We start from the raw sequence: 16,972 nt of genomic DNA, 5'->3' as shown, positions 1-16,972 counted from the left end.
CTTTGTGTGATCAATGCTTCCTCAGCCAGATATCAGTCAAGGGTGGTGGGATTTTTTTCCCTTCAACTTCCATCCACAAATGTAATTTCCTTAATGTGGTTTGAACATAAAGCTTTTTTGGTTGAAAAAAAAATGTAAATCACTAGAAAAAACAGATAAAATTATCAATTAATGTAATCACCTGTTGACGTCAAATGTGACGAGATATTTATAGATAATGTAACTTGGTGATTTTTTATAACCTGTTTAAGTTTTTCTTTTTTTTTATCAGTTAAAGTTTGAAAAATCAAAAGGTTTTTTGGAAGACTTTATCCTCTAAACCAGGGGTGTCAAACTCATTTTCACTGAGGGCCACATCAGCATAGTGTCTGTCCTCAAAGGGCCAGATATAACTTATACATGTAACTAAATGTAATGACAAATAAACATAACTACTCCTTAATGTTAAGTAACTCATTTATTTATTTATTAACTTTTTAAAGTGACAGTTGCATAGAAAACATGTTTGCTAGTTTTTTTAGCCTAAATCCTTTTACATTTGATTCTGTCAGGTTAGGTTATGTGGACAGTGTTTAAGTCCTAATGTATTGACAAATCAGATATTTCAAGTCTGATTCCCCCTAGATATGAAAAAATACACACCATTTATTATTTTTTATTCTAAGAAATTAAAGACTTGTATTCTCTCACGGGCCACATAAAATGACATGAAGGGCCACATTTATTTATTTATTCGTTTATTTAACAGGGACAGTGCACATTAAAAGCATCACTGCAATGCGCCAGAATTAGCCCAAAGGCTATTTTTCATCCGTAGTCCCCGGACAGGTGTTAAAAATTGTCAACCTAAAAACCTAAAAACATCAATTAAGTACATTAATTAAAAATATACATTTAAAATTAAATTATCATCTAAAATACATATTTTGGCCCACGGGCCTTGAGTTTGACACATGTGCTCTAAACACTATAGTATATACTCTATAAAAACGTTATAACTTATACTTTATATACAATTTAGTATATAAGTATACTTTTTATATTTATATTATAAATACAATTTGAGTTTAATATTTATGAAGCATGACAGATTTTTTATAAATCTTGACTGTCTGAAAAGTCAAAATACTCAATTAAAACAATGAAACATGAAAAGATGTCAAGTTGGCTCGACAACCTCCAATGTTAAAGATCAAATCCCATCAATTCAAATGTTAAACTTGTTGGAAACATTTACAAAACTGTTCTGAGACGTCACTGAGATCATAAAAAACTGACAGTTTCACATATTTTAAAATTTAAATGAAAGAATCTGACTTTACCAGAATTTAAATGGATGTTTTGTACAATTGATATAATAATTTACTACATGTTGAGTTAACCAAATGTTCCGGAACAAGCCCCTGATATTCACAAAAGAACAGAAGAAACTCTGGACAAAGAAAACTTGAACTTAGAAAAAGCATCAGCACATAACTTTGATAAAACAGTGATAAGAGAGAACAGAGTGACAAAACAGAAAATCTTTAGCTCAATCACCTGGATGTCTTTATCAAACGCAAAAACAGTTAACAGTGAATATGTGACTTAATCTGAAGAAAAATGCTCTTGATGTTCTGAGATTTACATTCATGTCCAGATAAACTATGATAAACCTGTGTGTATAAAACTGGAGGAAACATTGAGGATATTTGTCGGATTTTGTGTCTTTGGCTGCGTTCAAGGAGCAACAATGATGTGGAAACTGGCTTTTCCTTTCCTGGCAGCTCTGCTTGCTGTTGGGTTTGGTCAAGACACAGAAGGTTTTACCGAGTTGAAAGCCAACGATCCAGGCGTCCAGACAGCTCTGAAGTTTGCCATGGATGAATACAACAAAGCCTCCCCAGACAATGAGTACCAGGTGGTGAAGGTCATCGGGGTTCAGAGAAAGGTTGGTCATTTTTGTCTGATGACATCTGCAGACAAACCGGATTTGATAGAATCCAGAAAATAGGAAATATTGTTGAATTTAGTCATTTGGTCTATTTTAATAATTTTCATCATTTTATTTAACATCATTATCATTCTAATTTATACATTTCTGTAAAATAAAACAAGATTGAGCTCTTATCAATATGCTGTTATGAACTGCCAATTTATGTTATACTTAGCCATGGGTTCTGTTACTCTGACTCAATATTGGAAAAGTATTTCACCTAAAGCAGAATCTTTTTGGATTTCTAGCCATTTCGTGACGGTTACAAGTACATCCTAACCGTGGAAATAACAAGAAACGAGTGCCACCTTCCGGGGCTTGGAATGTGTCCAATTTTTCAAATGGTATCAGAAGTTTTTTTTTCCTATAGAGGCAGTAAAACATGTTCAACTGCAATTTAAATAAACGAATGAAGATGTCTGTCTGCATGAATGATGGTTTCTGTTTTTCTTTTAGGTATATCAGTGCACATTTGTAGTGTTCCACAGTGAGTCGTTCCAACGTTGGGTGCTGCTGGAATCGAAATGCTTGTAGGAGAAAACAACAGATTTTTCTGAACTAAAGTTTCTTGCAGGTTAATGTGAAAGTGAAACACTAAAATACCATTTGGCCAATAAAACCTTGAGTTGAAAAACATGCTGTTGCTTTGTGTGATCATTGCTTACCCTGCAATGCCGTTGAAAATGTTTTCCTTCTGTATACGTACATTAATTTTACTATTCTATATCTCTGACCCATTTCCCTTTGGAATTGGTAAATGGCGTGTACTTATATAGCGCTTTTCTACCTTCTTTCGAAGACCCAAAGCGCTTTACAGTCACAGTCCCATTCACCCAGTCACACACACATTCACACACTGATGGCTGCTGATCACTGGCGCCAACCTTCCACCAGAGGCAAGGTGGGGTTCAGTGTCTCGCCCAAGGACCCTTCGACTCATGGGCGACCTCCCTACCGCTGCTCCCCTAAATATGAATGGACAATAATATACACTTTACTTTAAAAATTAAAAATTAAAAACATTTACAAATGTAATTTCCTATATTTGGTCTGAACACAAAACAGTGACCTTGAACTTTGGTTGAAAAAAATATAAATCATTAGAAAAAACAGACCAAATGATGACAAAAAATTAATGTAATCACCTGTTGACATCAAATAAAACATATTTCTAGACTGTGTAACTTGGTGAATTTTTATAACCTGTTTAAGTTTTTCTTATTTTTATTTATTTATCAATTAACTTTGAAAAATAAAGAAACGTAAGAAGCAATTTTTGGAGGACTTCATCGTCCAGACACTATAGCAGGGGTGTAAACCCATTTTCACTGAGGGCCACATCAGCATAGTGGCTGCCCTCAAAGGGCCAGATATAAATTATACAGGTAACTAAATGTAATGTAAAATAAATGTAACAACTTCTCAATGTTAAATAACTAATTATTTTTTACTATAAATTTTAAAGTGACAATTACAGTGTCACAGAAAACATAATTATGTTTGCTTGTTACTCTAGCATAAATCCTTTAAAATTTTGTCCGCTTGTTAAAACCCACATTACTCCGTTAATGAAGGATCAGACTGTTCAAGTGAATAAAGACAAATAACATAAATCTGAGCTGCAAAGAACATGTATTACACGTGTAAGATTTTACTAAAAAAGGCTGCACGCAGCCTTGCATCCAACTGATGGTTTGATGACAACAACTTGTCTGCATACACACAGAAGACCTGCAAACACTGAATAATTACTACACATAAAAAATATGTAATAAACTAAATGTTTTTTATTTTAAGAAATTAGAAACCTTTATGCTCTCGCGGCCCACATAAATTAACATGGCAGGACACATTTGGCCTGCGGGCCTTGAGTTTGACACATGTAAACTACAGTAGTCTTTATAAACACAATTTGACTTTAATATCACTCTCCATGAAGCCAGACAGATTTTTACCAGCTCAGTGGCCTTTTGGTTAGAGTGTCCGCCCTGTGACTGGAAGGTCGTGAGTTTGAATCCAGACCGAGTGGGACCCAATGCCTCCCTGCCAGACACTTAGCATTAAGGGGTTGGATTGGGAGGTTAATCCACCAAATGGTTCCCGGGCGCGGCTGTGACTGCAGCACACCGCTCCTCCAGGGGATGGTTAAAATGCGGAGAACAAATTTTGCACACCAAGATGTGGGACTTTAACTTTAACTTTAAAAATGTTGACTGTCTGAAAGGTAAAAAAAAAAAAAAAATCACACAATGAAACATGCAAAGATGTAGAGTTGGCTCAACCGCCTCTAATGTGAAAGATCAAATCAGATCAATTTAATGTCACGGTGGAGGGTTAAGGGAGTAGAGGGCGCAGAGAGGAGGAGACAGGACGTTCCAGATGTAAATGGGTCTTTAATACTCACAAAACAACTAAAACCAAAATCTATTGCTGAGCAGGCCAGACAAACTCAAAAACTCAAAACTTGAATCATTCGAAAAGGGGAACAGGAAAACTAAGGACCAGCACAGGAGGAAGGGAAAGACAGGACTTAAATACATAAACAAGACACAGGTGACAACAATAAGGGAAGATGGGGACCAAAAGTCAAACTTGTTGAATCTACAACCAAAAAGGAAACCTTTCAAAATAAAACAGGAAACTGAAACTCAAAACGTGATTTACCAAAAAGCGAAACAAAACACAAAAGCAATTCATCCCGTAACATTCAAATGTTAAACTTGTTGAAAACATTTACAAAACTGTTCTCAGACGTCACAGAGATCATTTAAAACTGACAAAATGACACATTTTCAAATGTAAATAAAAAAATATGAATGCATCAACATTTAAAAGGATGTTTTGTACAATTTCTTAAAATATTACACCAATATGGATAAAACTGATTGTCAAAAAAATTGTAAATTAAACCACTTCAAACAGTCTTTGTAACTGTCAGTGACATTTCACAGAACGCTGCCGCACTGCATTGTAGTAAAACAATAATACATTGACAACATTTGGAAGTTTAGAAATACAGAAACATGTAATTTTAGCAAAACTGACTGAAAATAAAACACAGAAGCTGATTACAGAGAAGAGAAAACCATTTCTATGTACATTTTATGATTGTAATTATGTTCCAAAACAGACGAACTTTTAGATTTGATGTGAGAACTTGTAAAATAGAATCTGAGAACTTACACAGAAAAAATCTGCATCTGTGTGTTAAAATCTTCTGCTGTAAAGTTTGACAAAACTAAATTTTAACTGAAGAGATCATTTCTCATTAAAATTCAAGAAAAAACAGTCTTTTTTTAGAACTGCATTTGTAGTTTATTCTCTGTGTTGATACAAAATGGTTGAGATACTTGCTGTCACATTTGAACGTTTATCAGAAGAGTTATTGAAGCAGGAAGTCAGAATCTGTGAAGACCTTTCTAACTTTACCATGTCCTCTGAGTGCTGCACTCTGATTGGTTGACTCTGCCCTCCTCTACCCCCCTTCCCCCTTGTTCCATTTTTGGACACATCAGTTCTGATTTCAAAATGATGCACAACTTTAATCAGGTTTTCTTATAAAAATGTTTTTCTGATGTGAAGTTCTTAAAAACAGTCAGACATTGTAAGAAATAATCATTTTGGTTCTGATAAGATTTGTTAGGAATTGTCCTTTATAGATAAAAACACAGATCATGAACCTTGCATGAAGGATCAGGACAAAAACTGTTCAGATATCAAAACGACAGAAACTGTTTTTACATTTAAAACACTGAGTTCTTGTAGTAATGTCAATATTTGAAGCATAAAATCACACTAACATATATCTGGGTTTAAATACTTTTGTGAGTTTTTAAAAAAATGTGATATAGAAGACCTAAAAGCAGTTAACCAAGACAGTCCGTACACAAAAGGAAGTTAAAAGTAATTCAATCAGATACAATGAGGCAAATAATTGAACACCCTGTGATTTTGCAAGTTCTCTTGCCGAAATCATGGAGGGGTCTAACATTTTTCATCTTATGTACAGGTGAGAGATGTAATCTAAATAAAGAACTAGAACTCACATTTCTTTTTTTTGGTTATGTGTCTCACAGTGGACTTCTAAGTGGGAGAACTTGCAAAATGACAGGGGGTTCAAATACTTATTTGCCCAAAACCTGCCGTTTTTGCATTCTTCTCCTCAGAGTAAGCAGGTTCTAGGTTGATTAACCCTAATATCAGAATCTATTACATGTTGACTTAAGCAAAGGCTCTGGAACAAGCCCCCGATGTTCACAAAATAAGACAAGAAACTCTGGACAAACAGCAATGGAGAAGCATAACGGATAAAGCAGTGATAGAAAATCTTTTGCACAGTTTACAAACGTTAACGTATGACTATAGAAACATGGTGTGAAAAGATGACTTAATCTGAAGAAAAATGCTCTTGATGTTCTGAGATTTACGCTCATGTCCTGATAAACTATGATAAACCTGTGTGTATAAAACTGGAGGAAACGATGAGGTTATTTGTCCGGTTTTGTGTCTTTGGCTGCGTTCAAGGAACAACAATGATGTGGAAACTGGCTTTTCCTTTCCTGGCAGCTCTGCTGGCTGTTGGGTTTGGTCAAGACCCAGATGGAGTGGACGTAAACCCCAACGATCCAGACGTCCAGACAGCTCTGAAAGTTGCCATTGATGGATACAACAAAGCCTCCCCAGATATTTACCTCTACAAAGTGATGAAGGTTATAAGGGTTCAGAGAAAGGTTGGTAACTTTTGATTAATGAGATCTGAAGACAAACAGGATTTGATAGAATCCAGAAAATAGGAAATATTCTTGAATACAGTCTGGCTGCAGAATGTAATCAGAAAACGTGTTCTGCTTTTAGACACATTTAAAATACATTTCTATTGTTTATGTATTTACAACCTCTGACGAGCTTTAATTTTTTAATTTGTTGTCTGGCAAACTAAATGATCTTTCTTTTTCTGATACAGATGGTGGAAGGTTACATGTACACCCTGACTGTGGAAATAGCAAGAACTGTGTGCAAAAAGGGCAGCATGGCTCAGTCCTGTCCTGTTTTCATAAATCCAGACCGGGCCAAGGTAAGCATTATATTAGGAGAACCATTCATTCAAATATAAAATGTTAAGTTCTTTTCTGGTTTAAACAGACTGTTAAAAAAACAGTTCCCTGGTCGGTAGTGGCTCAGGTGGTTGAGCAGGTCGGCCAGTGATTTAAAGATCAGCAATTCGATCCCCACTTCCTCCAGTACACTGTCATTGTGTCCTTGGGCAAGACACTCCACTGGTGTGTGTATGTCCTGGTGATGGTCAGAGAGGTAACAGGTGCGCCACGCTTCGGTCAGTCTGCTCCAGGGTAGCTGTGGCTACATCAGTAGTTTACCATCACCAAGTATGAATGAGGAGTAAATGAATAATGGACACACACTGTAAGCCCTTTGAGCGTCTGGAAAAGCGCAGATAAATCAGATCCATTGTTATTATGACTTGTGTTAAACTGTATTTCTGCACAGTTTTTATAAGTCTTTTAAATCCACAAATGAAGATTGTTTGCATGAAGAATGATTTCTAATCATTTGTCTTTCAGTCTTATCGATGCACGTTTGTGGTGTTAAACGGTGGGTTTATACCACAATGGGCGCTGCTGGAACAGAGATGCTACTAGGAGAAAATCCCCAGGATTCTTCTGGACTGAAGCTGTTTGTGGATAAACTATGAAACACTAAAATACCATTTGACCAATAAAACCTTCAATCTGCTGTTGCTTTGTGTGATCAGTACTTACTCTTTTAGACATTAGTCAACTGTTGTGGGATTTTCTTCCTCCATTAGTATTAAAAATATTTACATTCTGCATGAACTGAACCTGCAACGAGTCAGAGTACAACAAAGTTACTGTACGGCGAAGGTGGCCAGGTGGGGGAGAACAGAGGGATCACAGGAGGGAGTATAGGAAAGCAGCAATGGATAAACTGACCAATCAGATGCGGACCAATCACTGTCGACTGACTCCAAATGGCCACGCCCATATCGTGGAAAAATGGCGACTGAATTGGTTTCATTTGCTGGAGCCGGAGGTTAGGCCTTTTCTACGGGTGATGCCGGTTCTCTATCTACGGTCCACGATTCAGTATTTTTTTTAGCAACGTGAAACTGTAAACTTTAAATGATTGGCACCAGCATCTTCCAACCGAACCAGGGGTAGAATATGACTAAAAACAAAAAAAAATATGAAGAGTGTTGAGAGTTATGGGTTATTTCAATGAGTTAATTCTTTCCAAGACAAAGGTCTTTCTTTTGCTTATGCAAGTGTGTTATTTTATTTTACTTTTTTCAAGCTTAAATTCCTTATAATCCAACATTAAAACATTCAGTTTACCCAGAGGATGTTGATGAAAGCAACTCCTATCAGCCGGTTTTGGACTCTTCTCCTAACAGTAAACAGGTTCAAGGTTGATTAACCCTAACATCCGGATTTATCACATGTAGAGTTAACCAAAGGTTCTGGAACAAACACCTGATATCCACAGTTCAACACAGCAACAGCAGGTCTGAGGAATAGAATTGAACAAACTCTAGAGGGGGCAAAGATACAGATGGTGGTGGCCAAGTAAAAATAATGAGGCACGATTCCAGGAAGATGAGGAAGAGAAGAAAACATAAGGAAGTGCTCTGACCCTGCAGACTGAAAAAAGGACATTTAAAACTTAACCTCAAAGGACAGCTAAAACAAAACTTAAATAAAACAGTGATAAGAGACAAGGTCTTAGTGACAGTTATGTTAACAAACTTGAGACTAACTGGAAGAACTTGATGTGAAAAAGGGTCTTAATCTAAAGGAACATATTCTCAATATCTATAGTGCATATTATAATCACTCAGATAAGGAGATGATTCACAGAAAGTTTAGACTCTCACTGCGGATTGGCTGAGATTAACATCCATTTGCTGATAAACCTGTATGTATAAAACTGGAGGAAACGTTGAGGTTATTTATCCGGTTTTGTGTCTTCAAGGAACAACAATGATGTGGAAACTGGCTTTTCCTTTCCTGGCAGCTCTGCTTGCTGTTGGGTTGGGTCGACACCAAGACGGCGGGATAGATGCAAACGCCAACGATCCAGACGTCCAGACAGCTCTGAAAGTTGCCATTGATGGATACAACGACGCCTCCCCAGACATTTACCTCTACAAAGTGGTGACGGTTATGAGGGTTCAGAAAAAGGTTGGTAACCTTTGAATACTGATCTCTGCAGATGAACAGGATTTGATAGAATCCAGAATATAGAAAATATTGTTGAATTCTGTCAGGCTGTAGAATGTAATTGGAAAACTCCATTTGTAATGTCTTTTGTACATTTAAAATCTTTGACAGACTTTTAATTACATTATGATGTTGGAACAACACCAGGAAACACAATTGACCTTTATAGATGTTTCAATCTTTGTCTTTAATTTTATTTTTAATTTGTTTTTTTGACTGGTAGATTTACTGCTGAAGTCTTATTTCTTTTAGATTAATTATTCGTTCTTTTTCTGATACAGATGGTGGAAGGTTACATGTACACCCTGTCTGTGGTTATAGCAAGAACCGTGTGCAAAAAGGACAGAAGGCATGGCTGGTGCCATATCTTCCTGAATCCACCTCAGGCCAAGGTAGTCATTGCATTGAGATAAAAAATGTAGTGAAATACAAAATGTCAAGTTAATTTGTCTTGAAGAGAGAGTAAAAAAAATATTCATTATTATTTGTGTTTAGCTGTATTTTACTATTTGTCAAGTCATCTGAAAAAAAGTCAACAAATGAAGATTGTTTTCGTGAATGATGGTTTCTAAACTTTTGTCTTTCAGTTTCAGCGATGCACCTTTGTGGTGTTAAACGGTGGGTTTATACCACAATGGGGGCTGCTGGAACAGAGATGCTACTAAGAGAAAATCACCAGGATTCTTCTGGACTGAAGTTGTTTGTGGATAAACTATGAAACACTAAAATACCATTTGACCAATAAAACCTTCAATTTGCTGTTGTTTTGTGTGAAGATTTGTATATTTTGTTAGAATGCCAGAATCGGTTTCCTGTGTTAAATCCTGCACTTATTTATTTGTTTTTAGTTGTCTGGTGGTTTCACTCCATAATGCCACACTTACTTGTCCAGACATTAGTCAACTGTTGTGGGTATTTTTTTTTCCTCCATTATATTTATAAATATTTACATTCTGCATGAACTGAACTTGTAACGAGTCAGAGTACGACAAAGTTACTCTCTGGCAAAGGTAGCCAGGTGGGGGAGAACAGAGGGATTACAGGAGGGATGAGAGGAAAGCAGCGATGCCAAAAAACCTGCTATCACAGGGGCAGAATGTAGGGGTAGGAAAAATAATCTCACAGTGATGCACACGGCATTTAAAATGGGGCGGTAGAGGGTCAGGGCGCCCTCGTTCACTGCTATGTACAGCCGCTGCCTCAAAATATAACTAAGACAATATACAATATTGTGGTGCCTTTAACAAATTGGTGGCAAAAATGAAGGAAGTATTTCATAGCATTGACTGTAAATACAAACTGAACTGAGTGACCCCCTCGTGTTCCAAACAGGAAGCAGCCGCTGGCTCCAAGAAGCCAAAATCCCATAAACTTCTATAGGGAAATAAACAGCTATAAGTCGGTCATTGGTTGTTCATACCTGGGAGGTATTATCTGAGAACTTCACTGGTGATGTGCCAACTAAAACGGGAGCAATGGCATGAAACATGTTGTGTACAACAGTAAAAATAAAAATAAAAAAGTTTTTTTTGTGTGTCCATCCTGCCGTCTGGGTGTCGACCAAACCCAACAGCAAGCAGAACAGCCAGAAAAGGAAATTTCCACATCTTTGTTGTTCCTTGACTAATACAAACTCCAATTAAAATATCTGCTGTTGCTTCTATCAGTGGAGAGTTTTGGACCGGCCAAATCGACCCTTTATGAAGCACTGACCAACTCAAATCCAACTGGGCTGAGATTGACACTCTGCTTGGATCATTTTAGGTAGAAATAGTGACATCTGCTGGTTGTCTGTCATTGATACATCAGAACACACATGCAGTCAAAACCTCATGACTCAAAGGAGATTTTAAGCTCAGTCGATGTTTGTCGAAATGTTTAATTAAAGGTGTGTAATTGTCATTTAATCTGGATCATGGGGTGAACAGCTATTTGATGTGTTGCATACTAATATTGGCTTCAGATAAGAAACTACAGCAACACAAAAACGTGAAGCAAAGAAAACGAGTTACAGTACTGGGAAAAGAAGTAAAATACAGAACCGATGGACTATTATTGACAATAAAAGATCACAAAAGACAATAATTAAATAATACAAATCAGCTCCACAACCAACCTGTATTGACACCTGAAAGAATCTTCTCTAGAACAGGTCAATACAGAAGAAACCAGATCAGCTCCTCAAAGTTGACACATTTGGTAAAAACAACCTTTAGAGTGAAAAGTTGAATAGTAAACAGCTGGTTTTGTTTTATCCTTTATTTGTTACTTTTATCTGGAATGAATAAATGACAGAATACATATTATACACTTGCATGAATGAAAACACATTTTTTATGTTATTTATTCATTTTGTGCATAGTCATATATTGTTGATATTAAATAAAGCAAATACCTAAGGAGACGTTTGTGAGCCGAAAGAGGCTGTTTGTAGTGAGCCGATCCAAAACAGAGGAATCTCCAAGAAGAGCCGGGATTTCCATCACAACCATGAACCCACACTGGCAGCAATGGTTGGTCCGTTATAAGGCCGGCCTAAAGTGCCAGACCCATTCCGTTTAAACAGCTCGACCGTTGACAGACTCGACAAGTGACGTGAGGTAACGAGGCCATGTTTCCATCTGTCACATGATTTGACGTCTCCTCGAATCCCTACTGAATGATGCTACTGGTTAAATAAAATTGTTGCCGTGTCGAACTGGACCTCTCTGGCACAGCCTCAGGCTGCTTGAAGGTTGAGTCCAGCCATAAATGCTGCTCAGCAGTTTTTATTGCTGAGGGTGGCATCAAACGCAACCGCCCGGATTGCAGCATCAGACGCTGCACTGACCTCGCTCTGCTGCTACAAAAGCATCTTTTCTGAGGCAAAGTTCACCTCTTACCACATGTTTTTCTCCAGATGAGGAAAACAAGTTTGTTTCAGAGAAACAAAGAACGCATGTTGCTGAGTGTGATCGTAGCTTTAGGCGAACCTGTGTTCCTCAGTTGCAGCCGCTCTAGCCTACGACCCTCTTTGGGCCTTACGACCCAAAAACCTGCAGCACCTGGAGGCGTCAATGCCCCCATTGTGGGTGCATGTGCATGTGAGAAACATAGCACTTTTTTGTGTTAGGTTTCCTATTAAAAGTGCTATATACATAAAGATTTATTTGCTTTTGATTTAGATCAAAGCTGAAGGAGATTTCCTCATACTCTGACATCGTTAGAAATATCTGTGTGAAATAAGCAAATGAGAAGATGAAGAGGTTTCTTATAGTTTTCGTAGAATAATAAAGGACAAAAGTGTTTTTACTGGGATGAGATTTTAACACCACTGCTTTTCCAGGGGCATTTTTCTGAGAATTAATTTTCCTGTTAGAGACTAATCTGAATCTTTAATATCCTCTTATTGTTGGACTAGATTTATCAGTTTTCCTGAACATCTATGTTTGCTGACATTTTTCTTAGAAACAGACAGATACTATAACACAATGTCAAATGAATTTTGATAAGATTCTTGACATGTTGTTTTTTTGAAAATAACAAGTGCAGGTTGTGACCGTTGTGTGATTTGGCAGCGTGTATAAAAAGGGATCAGCGTCAAGGTTATTCGTCCAGTTCTTTGCCAACGTCTCAGGAACAAGGATGTGGAACTTTGCATTTCTTTTTCTCACAGCCCTGTTTGCTGTCGGCTTTGGTCAAGTCCCAGGAGGTTTGACGGATGTAGACGTCAACGACAAAGGAGCCAAAATTGCTCTGAGCCATGCTATGGATGAATACAATAGGGGCTCTGGTGACGATTACCTGTACAAAGTGGTGGAGGTGATCAAAGTTCAAGGACAGGTAGGTCATATTTGGATCATAAACCCTGCAGAAAAATGTGATTTGATCAAATCCCCCAAACTTAAAACTCTGTTCTATCTGTTTAGCTCTCAGGAAATTAACTTATCTTTAATTTTTTAACTGTTTTCCATTTACTGTTTATATGCAAAGTTTGAACAGACTAATAACTGTAGTCTGCATTTTTGTCAACAATTTTCCAATGCGACCTGCCGATAGGTCATACTAGCACTGCAGGTGAAGATTTTTTTAAATCAATGTCATTGTTAAATTTGGAGGACCTTTCCATTTTAAATTTTCCTTCATTATTATTGCGGCGAATGACAGAACTTTGTTTTCTTTGTCTCCAGCAGGCGGTGGAGGGTTACGTGTACATTATAACTGTGCGCATCGCAAGAACCCTGTGCAGGAAGGACAGCGTTATTGGATTGTGCTCCATTACAAATCCAGCTCTAGTTAAGGTAGTTTTTGTTTTAAAAAAATAAACTCCATTTTACAATTTTTTCTTTTTAATTTTATTTAAAATGCTTTAGAACCAGCAAATGCTCATGTTTGTCTGCACAAAAGTTGACTTCTGTTTCTTGCCTTTCAGATTTACCGTTGCAAATTCGTTGTGTGGAGTCGTCCATGGCTTAATGATTGGCAGCTACTAGAAGCAAAGTGCCACTAGAAGATAAAGAGATCCTGCTGTCTTCAAACCTGCCTTTAGAAATTTAAAATAAAAACAAAAAAGCTCTCAAAGTACTATCAGTTCAAAACTAAAACGCCTTTGACAAATAAAACACTTCATCCAGAAATTAATGCTTAAGGTCTTTCATGAGTCTTTGTCATCTGTGCTTACGTGCCTAAACATTAGTCAGCGGTTGGTTATTACTGTCTGCAGGATAAACATGCAGATAATAATGACACAGTCTTGGATTTGGCTAAAAACTGAATAATCATGACGAAAGAAAATAGTTTTTTTTAATGATTGGAGAGGGACTTTCAGTGACATTCTCCTCAAATTAGAAGAAATTGAGCACATATAAACACTTACGGAAAAACATTTTCTATATATTTATATATATATGTAATATATAACTATATAGTTTTTTGCCAATTAAAAATAAGCTGCTTCAAATTAGCTGAATGTATTTTTACAGTCTTAAAAGTGTACCGTAATTTAAAAAACAAAAAAAAAAGAAAGAAAAGTGCCACCAAAGAATGTCACCTAAAACAATAAAGGAGCGGCCATCTTGTTTTTTTGTCCTCCCCCCCCCCCCCCAAAAGTAGAGATTGCTGATTGGCGGGGACGAAGCCCCTCCCCTTTTGATGTGAGAGTGAAACCTATATAAAGAGGGGGCAACGCAGACCCGATTATTTTTGTTTTTGCTAGTTTACAGGAAGGCAGAAAGGAGAGACAACAGAAGGGCTAAAATGTGGAAGGTTGTTTTTCTTCTTCTAGCGGCCACTTTCGCCGTTGGAACCGGCGTCTTGGTGGGGGGAGTCAGTGACGGGGACATCAACGACGAGGGGGCTAAAAAGGCTCTGAATTTCGCCGTGGAGCGACACAACTTCGGGCTCAACGACATGTACCTGCGTCAGGTTGCAGAAGTGGTCAAGGTGCAGAAACAGGTCGGTAAAACTTTAAAACCTGCAAAGTTTGTCATTTTTATACGATCGGATTAAAGCAAATCCCTTTCGAGGCAGTTAAAATAATGATTCCCGGTGAAACACAGACTCTGTTGTTCAATGTGTGTCCATTAAATGCATAAAGCAGTAATAATCTGATTTTGGAAGCAGGAATTCTCGTGGCAGCATCTTTCCTGGCCACTCAGCAGTTACATAACTGTGGTAATCATGCCCTGACCCGCTCAGGCTTTACTTTGTCTGAACGTCCGCCCAGATTCAGAAAAAAAAGAAAAAAACTCAACAGATTTTGGTTTTTGCAGCACAGGCTTACCCTTCATCTTATTTATAGCTGTTTAATACATAAAAACACATAATAAGCCCCTTTCTGCTTCTTATTCCTGTTAGATCATGTGGTTTTTACTGTTGTATTTAAATTAGTAATTCAAACTGATCATTTTTCCCACATACTTCCAGGTGGTTGCTGGCATCAAGTACATCATCACTGTCAAAATGGCCAGAACCCTCTGCAGGAAGAACGGCGCAGGTGAAGAATGCATCATCCCAGAAGACCCGGCTCAGGCCCAGGTAAACCAATGGCTCTCTGAAGTCTTCTTTTAAAGGGCCTATAATCTTGTATGAGTAACGTTTTTAGCTTGTACATGTTTTATAATGCCAATTCCAAAACCAGCTCTGAGCACCAGCCCCTCTAAATCCACGAAAACAAGTGGTTCCTCACATTGTGATGTCACAAAGTGAGGAACCGCCCCTTCCAGGAAGAGTCTGCACTGCCAGCCCCACCCCCAGGCTAACACACACTTTCTCCGTGGAGCTAGCGATGATCGACTTAGCACTTTCCTTTTGTGTGCACAGTATGCACATCCGTTTTTTGCTAAAGTTCGGATGTTGTTTGTTTTCGTTGGAGAAACGCAGACACGCTGCCGAGGCCGCCTCTAGGATGACAAGTAGAGAAAGGCGGAGCTTTAGAGATAAAGTCAAGAGAAAAATTAGCGGCGAAAATAACTAATATTTCATTAAAATGGTTCTATAATGTAGATACTATTAGAAATTCCTGTAGATACTATCATAAATATGGTTAAAGTTCAATCTGAAAAGGCTTAAGAAAAGAAGGATATAAGCCCTTTAAATGGCAGAGGGAGGGATCGGTGTGGAAATTCTGTTGGGAAATGTTTTCCTGTTTGAAGACGGATTCTCAAACCTCTTCTTGCAGCCCTACCAGTGCAAGTTCAGCGTGTGGAGCCGCCCATGGCTCAAGGAAATGACGGTGCTGGAGGAGAAGTGCAACTAAAGCATCTGGATCCGTTTGCCTCCTACTCACTCCATGAAGACGACGGCGCTTTAGATCAACTACAAATTAGCAAACTTTTTCTCCTCTTGATTTTCTTTGTGACGAGTAACTTGAGTGCAATAAATAAGTCAAAGGTTTAACACTTTTTTTTTAGAGCGTTGAAACACAGTTACTGTGTGGAAAACTACTACTTTTAGTTTGACTAATGCAAAAAAAAATAAAAGCTTGCTTTGTGCTCTCATGCTTGTGTCTTCTTTCTGATGATTGTGTAGCTTTTACAATATTTTTTACTACTTCTGTTTAGGTTTTTGTCTAATTGTGGGAGGTTTATCCAGCGGTTGAAACTCTTTCAAAAGTTTTTTTTAATTACGTTTATTTTGTTCCAATGTTCAATCAACATATAAGACCCTAAACCTCTCAGTAAAGAAACAGTCTGGCATATATGGCAACAAACTTCATAAAAAAGGAGTTGGGTAATCTCTGTTTATTTCATTTTTTTCTACAATTTATTCTATGGATTCGTTAAAACACTCAAATAGTTCTTATACAAAATACTTTTATTTACATCTACTTGAGTCATTATTTGAATACTTAGGTCTACTTAAGTAAGTATGTTAAAGTAATGTCAATGTAAAAAACTGGACTAAGCATTATGTTTACTTCATGCTCATTTTTTAAGTCTCACAACCATTTTTAATTTAACTTCAGTTATTTTTATATTTTGCACAACCTTTAGATAAAGAACAAAAAGTGTTTTTATCTAGAAATAGACTTAGTCAAGAAATGAAACTCTTCATATAGATTTTTGTTTGATATTTATTTTATTTCATAAACTCAAACTGATTTTTTTGTGCATGTCATTTGTCTGCATTGTTAAATGAAACTATTTTAAATAAAATCAGAAATAACTTTTGCAAAATACAAAAATATGTTTAATTTAAAATTAAAATGGTGAAGTATATTTATAAACTAAATGAAACTATCAAATCCTATAGAGTTATTGTT

The 16,972-nt window shown here is 37.1% G+C and overlaps 4 protein-coding genes and 1 long non-coding RNA gene across 6 annotated transcripts; all 5 read left to right on the top strand.

Annotated features, from left to right (window-relative positions):
- The first annotated feature begins 2,223 nt into the window (after positions 1 to 2,223).
- Positions 2,224 to 2,611, top strand: LOC110016546. Its single transcript, XR_002874680.1, has 2 exons — positions 2,224 to 2,319; positions 2,432 to 2,611. It is a non-coding gene; the product is annotated as an uncharacterized LOC110016546 (long non-coding RNA).
- A 1,602-nt stretch (positions 2,612 to 4,213) lies between these two features.
- LOC101165999 (cystatin-C-like) lies at positions 4,214 to 7,726 on the top strand. Its single transcript, XM_004077468.3, has 3 exons — positions 4,214 to 6,705; positions 6,939 to 7,049; positions 7,555 to 7,726. The coding sequence occupies exons 1-3, from the start codon at positions 6,457 to 6,459 to the stop codon at positions 7,630 to 7,632; spliced, it is 438 nt and encodes a 145-aa protein (XP_004077516.2). The 5' UTR covers positions 4,214 to 6,456; the 3' UTR covers positions 7,633 to 7,726.
- Positions 7,727 to 8,873: 1,147 nt separating this feature from the next.
- Positions 8,874 to 9,990, top strand: LOC101165755 (cystatin-C-like). Its single transcript, XM_023962987.1, has 3 exons — positions 8,874 to 9,192; positions 9,513 to 9,623; positions 9,819 to 9,990. The coding sequence occupies exons 1-3, from the start codon at positions 8,929 to 8,931 to the stop codon at positions 9,894 to 9,896; spliced, it is 453 nt and encodes a 150-aa protein (XP_023818755.1). The 5' UTR covers positions 8,874 to 8,928; the 3' UTR covers positions 9,897 to 9,990.
- A 2,644-nt stretch (positions 9,991 to 12,634) lies between these two features.
- Positions 12,635 to 14,211, top strand: LOC101165499 (cystatin-C-like). 2 transcript variants are annotated; one of them, XM_004077466.4, is made up of 3 exons: positions 12,635 to 13,053; positions 13,404 to 13,511; positions 13,643 to 14,211. In XM_004077466.4, exons 1-3 carry the CDS (start codon positions 12,856 to 12,858, stop codon positions 13,718 to 13,720), a joined length of 384 nt encoding a protein of 127 aa, XP_004077514.1. In that variant the 5' UTR covers positions 12,635 to 12,855; the 3' UTR covers positions 13,721 to 14,211. The 2 variants fall into 2 exon arrangements, with proteins under 2 accessions (XP_004077514.1, XP_011482992.1); XM_011484690.3 differs by having other exon boundaries at positions 12,638 to 13,053; positions 13,401 to 13,511.
- A 147-nt stretch (positions 14,212 to 14,358) lies between these two features.
- On the top strand, positions 14,359 to 16,208 carry LOC101165252 (cystatin-C). The gene is made up of 3 exons (XM_004077465.4): positions 14,359 to 14,664; positions 15,136 to 15,246; positions 15,890 to 16,208. Exons 1-3 carry the CDS (start codon positions 14,467 to 14,469, stop codon positions 15,965 to 15,967), a joined length of 387 nt encoding a protein of 128 aa, XP_004077513.1. The 5' UTR covers positions 14,359 to 14,466; the 3' UTR covers positions 15,968 to 16,208.
- Positions 16,209 to 16,972: the final 764 nt, after the last annotated feature.

The sequence above is a fragment of the Oryzias latipes genome, chromosome 15 (genome assembly GCF_002234675.1).
Source record: "Oryzias latipes chromosome 15, ASM223467v1".
Lineage (NCBI taxonomy): Eukaryota > Metazoa > Chordata > Actinopteri > Beloniformes > Adrianichthyidae > Oryzias > Oryzias latipes.
Note: the sequence above shows the minus strand (reverse complement) of the source record. Positions and strands in the feature narration are given on the sequence as shown.